The sequence below is a fragment of the Otolemur garnettii genome, unplaced genomic scaffold, assembly GCF_000181295.1.
Source record: "Otolemur garnettii isolate 467f Iridium unplaced genomic scaffold, OtoGar3 scaffold00070, whole genome shotgun sequence".
Classification (NCBI taxonomy): Eukaryota; Metazoa; Chordata; class Mammalia; order Primates; family Galagidae; genus Otolemur; species Otolemur garnettii.
The window spans coordinates 9,983,629-9,984,669 of NW_003852465.1; the positions used below are offsets into that span (position 1 = coordinate 9,983,629).

The window sequence follows — 1,041 nt, forward strand, 5'->3', positions numbered from 1 at the left end:
AAAAAAAAAAAAAAAAAAAGAGAGAGAGAAATGATTCTTGGATTAGAGATGAGATTGGTCTAGGAGTGGTTACTGTTATTAACACTCTTTCCTAGAACCCCCTCCACACAGCAGCACCTGAAGAAGGTCTATGCAAGTTTTGCCTTATGTATGTTTGTGGCTGCTGCGGGAGCCTATGTCCATGTGGTCACTCATTTCATTCAGGTAAGAACAGTTTTCTCTCCTGATTGTTATGGCATGAACTGTATTAAGAAAGACCAGCTCAACAGGACTGTCCAAGTCTGTGCTTTCCCTTAATCCTTATCAGAAGTTGAGTATCTGCACTCAGCCAGCCCCTTCCAGGTACTGAAAACAGAATGTCTTAACCTTGACACTGAATTGTGTGCTGCCAACGTATAAGACCCTGTTCCCCTCCCCCCTTCAGAGAGCAGAAGCATGGTGTGCCTGCTGGGACTCTTTTGCACAGTAGCCTTTTTAACTTTTCCTCCATTGTTCGTTGATTATGCCTAAATGACCATGGAGTACTTGAATACAAAACGCTGATTGTTTAATTTATTATTAGGAGAGGCAGGATTGAGACCTTTAATGAATTGACCCATTTTGTTTTCTGATACACTGTTATCTGCATGGTTGGGTAAAAACCTTTAATAACTCATTTTCCTGTGTGAAAGAGAGTTTGGGTTTGGCCAGAAGGAGTAGAAGGGACAGTGTGAGGAATTACCACATTTGAAGGTCTCACTGGTAAAATCTTGTCCGTTTTTAGCATAAGAGTGGGCCTTTGTTGGCATTTACTACTGTTTAGGAGAACTCTCTCTATGCTCAGACATCTCTTGGCAGGAGTTGTGAGAAAAATAACTCCAGATACTCAGAGGATAGGCTTTAATCCCTTGAGTTTTAGGCATAGTTGGCCCTTTTGCTTCTTGGTTGTAGGTTATTTTTATTTAAGTGAAATAGTTCTCATTATTCATGGAGTCTATATTTGGGAATTTACCTACTCACTAAAATTTGTGACCTTAAAATCAGTACTTGTGGCTCGGCGCC

The 1,041-nt window shown here is 40.7% G+C and overlaps 1 protein-coding gene across 1 annotated transcript in view; it reads left to right on the plus strand.

The window, feature by feature from the left end:
• The first annotated feature begins 68 nt into the window (after positions 1-68).
• The window catches only part of TMBIM6 (transmembrane BAX inhibitor motif containing 6), a 12,317-nt gene continuing 11,344 nt past the window's right edge, over positions 69-1,041 (plus strand). The window contains exon 1 of the mRNA XM_012807494.2: positions 69-204. Coding sequence (XP_012662948.1) covers positions 151-204 — 54 coding nt within the window. The 5' untranslated portion in view covers positions 69-150. The remainder of the gene's footprint in view (positions 205-1,041) is intronic.